The 2,444-nt window shown below is 42.3% G+C and overlaps 2 protein-coding genes across 2 annotated transcripts in view; one reads left to right on the forward strand and one right to left on the reverse strand.

The window, feature by feature from the left end:
* SKIV2L2 (Ski2 like RNA helicase 2) overlaps positions 1-2,199 on the reverse strand; it is a 48,245-nt gene extending 46,046 nt beyond the window's left edge. The window contains exons 1-3 of the mRNA XM_009272556.1: positions 2,165-2,199; positions 1,919-2,050; positions 202-268 (exon numbers count right to left, since the gene is read on the reverse strand). Of these exons, the coding sequence (XP_009270831.1) occupies positions 202-268; positions 1,919-2,050; positions 2,165-2,199 (234 nt within the window). The remainder of the gene's footprint in view (positions 1-201; positions 269-1,918; positions 2,051-2,164) is intronic.
* DHX29 (DExH-box helicase 29) overlaps positions 2,198-2,444 on the forward strand; it is a 27,639-nt gene continuing 27,392 nt past the window's right edge. The window contains exon 1 of the mRNA XM_009272557.2: positions 2,198-2,390. Within this exon, the coding sequence (XP_009270832.1) occupies positions 2,198-2,390 (193 nt within the window). The remainder of the gene's footprint in view (positions 2,391-2,444) is intronic.

Consider the following 2,444-nt stretch of genomic DNA (forward strand, 5'->3'; position numbering starts at 1 on the left):
CATGGTGTAGTGGTGGACTTGGCAGTGTTAGGTTTATGGTTAGACTCGATGATCTTAAAGGTCTTTTCCACCCTAAATGATTCTATGATCCTATGATATAATAAATACAAGTGCAATAAACAATATTATAATACTGGCAGTAATACATATAATTCTAGGAAACAAGCCCGTATTTTTCATGTGCATTTTCATTGCACTTACCTCATGTGTACAACCTTCAACAGTTTCCACAGCTTGCACCTTTACTTGAGGCATCAGGTCTGCCAGACTAAAAACATATGAGTTAGGATTGCCAAAAAGGTATTTAAAAATCCTGTTTTCTTTATAAATACGAAAATCTTGAACTTGACCTCTACTTTAACTGCAACGTTAAAAAAAGGATGCACAAACTTGAAACGGACAGTTGGCAGAGTCTACTACCAGGACTAAGAATACCTATAAGTGTTAAAATTTTGCTACTATATGAATATACTTTAGCTACTGCTTTGGGATTTGTAACACCTTAAAAACTTGTACCACAAAACAGTACTTGGATCGCCTTTGTTCACATGAAGTTTTCTGATGAAATGGGGACTTTTTTCAATATACAACAAAGCAAAATTCAAGACCTGCTACTAGTCATGACACTGAATAACAGCAGCCTGAAGCATCCCAAGCAGCTGCCTGAAGACAAGACCCCTCTTTTCTTTACTAGTCTCTTCTCTCCCGGCCACAAGAAGGGGCTAATGTCTCACTGCATAGAAGTGTTTTTTTCTGACAGTTTTAACATACTTAGTAAGCTACTGTGGGCAAGTGTATGTTCTACTGAGACCACTATCACAGCAACTGACTTAAAATGTTGACTCTGGTTCTGTTTTGCTTCTATACAGGTACCCTTTGTTTACAGTGTTCCGAGAAGCCTTCTCATGACTTTCTCACAGAAAATCTTACCTTGAACTTAGGAAAAATTACCATGTAAGACCAAATGACAATCCAGACCAGAATTCTGTCTCGCAGAAGTCACTAATACATCACCCAGAGAAAAGTATAAGAACACAGCAAGCACATAATTTTTAGAAGTTTTCTGTATCTTGAGCTAGGAGGTACACATCTGTATTTGGCAGCTCTGGAAGAATTTTTATTCCATGAACCCTCCTAATCATTTTCTGAACCAACATGAACTTCCAAGTTCCCAAGAATCTCTTAAGATACACTAAGCTGAAAAAGTACCCACACTGTCCCTTCAATCTGTTTTCAAAACCCCTCATAATATACATCATGAAGTTCTGGAAAGAAAAGAGGGAGAGACATGCAGATCCTAAAGCACAGAAATGCTATTCTGGCTTCCCTTCAGCTGCCTTATCGCCCCAGCTGTCGACATGTCCAAGTATATCCCCGTCTCCATGTCAAATACCTGCCATTTGTGCTCAAATTTAAAAGCATGCCCGTACTTAAGATTCCAAATATTTGCTGCAGTTATAATCTTACGTGCCTCAAAAGCCTTATTTCTGTCTCCTTGGTCAAATTCTTCCTCCTGTATCCCAAGCCAATTATGTCTTTCAGTGGCACGGTACACAGCAAGCCTGCCTCCTCCCATGTGCCTCACTGCTTATCTCTTGCTATATGCCTGAAATCAACACAGTGGCTTTGACCAAGAACTACCGATCCAAATGCAGTAACCACAAATGCATGAACATTTCATACTGCAGTTGCCTATCTGTCCGCAATATTATTTTAAACAGACCCAGTGCTTGTCACTGCTGAAGCCGTACTACCAGCACATCATCACTTATATAGATAATGGAAAATCAACTTCATATGCAAATTCATCTTTGTATGAAAACACTGCAAAGCTACTTATGTTGACTATTCACAATTAGCATATAGCTAACCAGTATGTCCTGCTATGATTTCCTTACACATTAAGCTGGGCACTTACTTAGCATCTTCTGATACAACATCTTCCAATTTTGGCTTCTTTCCCAAAACGGCATCTTCGGTACTATCAACCTCAACTTCTCTTTTAGGCTTCCCTGTCGCAGCTACTGAAGATTTTTCCTCCGATCGTTTTCTGCAACATCAGTAAACAACAAATTTAAAGTTTGCCTGGTTTATGTATTTATTTTCAGAAAAGAAATCAGGTGTCCTACGGGCAACAGTGCCCACATTGCACCACCAACAGAGCACAACCCGGGTAACTCCACCCACGAAAACCGCCATGGGTTTCCAAATCTCTTCCCGGACGAGCTTGCCCCCAGGTCCCCGTGCTCCCCAGTCGCCCACTGCACCCGGGCTGGCTACAGCTTTAGGGCCAGGGATCCCAGGAAAGCGTGTCCCTTTAGGCTGCACCGACTCCCCGGTCCCGAGGGGGTTCAGGAGCTCAAACAAGCTGGCAGAAGCCAGGTCCAGCGGTGCGGTCCGAGCTCAGCCGCCAGAGCACCGCCGGCCCTGCTCCCCCCACACCC

The sequence above is a fragment of the Aptenodytes forsteri genome, unplaced genomic scaffold, assembly GCF_000699145.1.
Source record: "Aptenodytes forsteri isolate BGI_AS27 unplaced genomic scaffold, ASM69914v1 Scaffold92, whole genome shotgun sequence".
NCBI classification, from domain to species: domain Eukaryota; kingdom Metazoa; phylum Chordata; class Aves; order Sphenisciformes; family Spheniscidae; genus Aptenodytes; species Aptenodytes forsteri.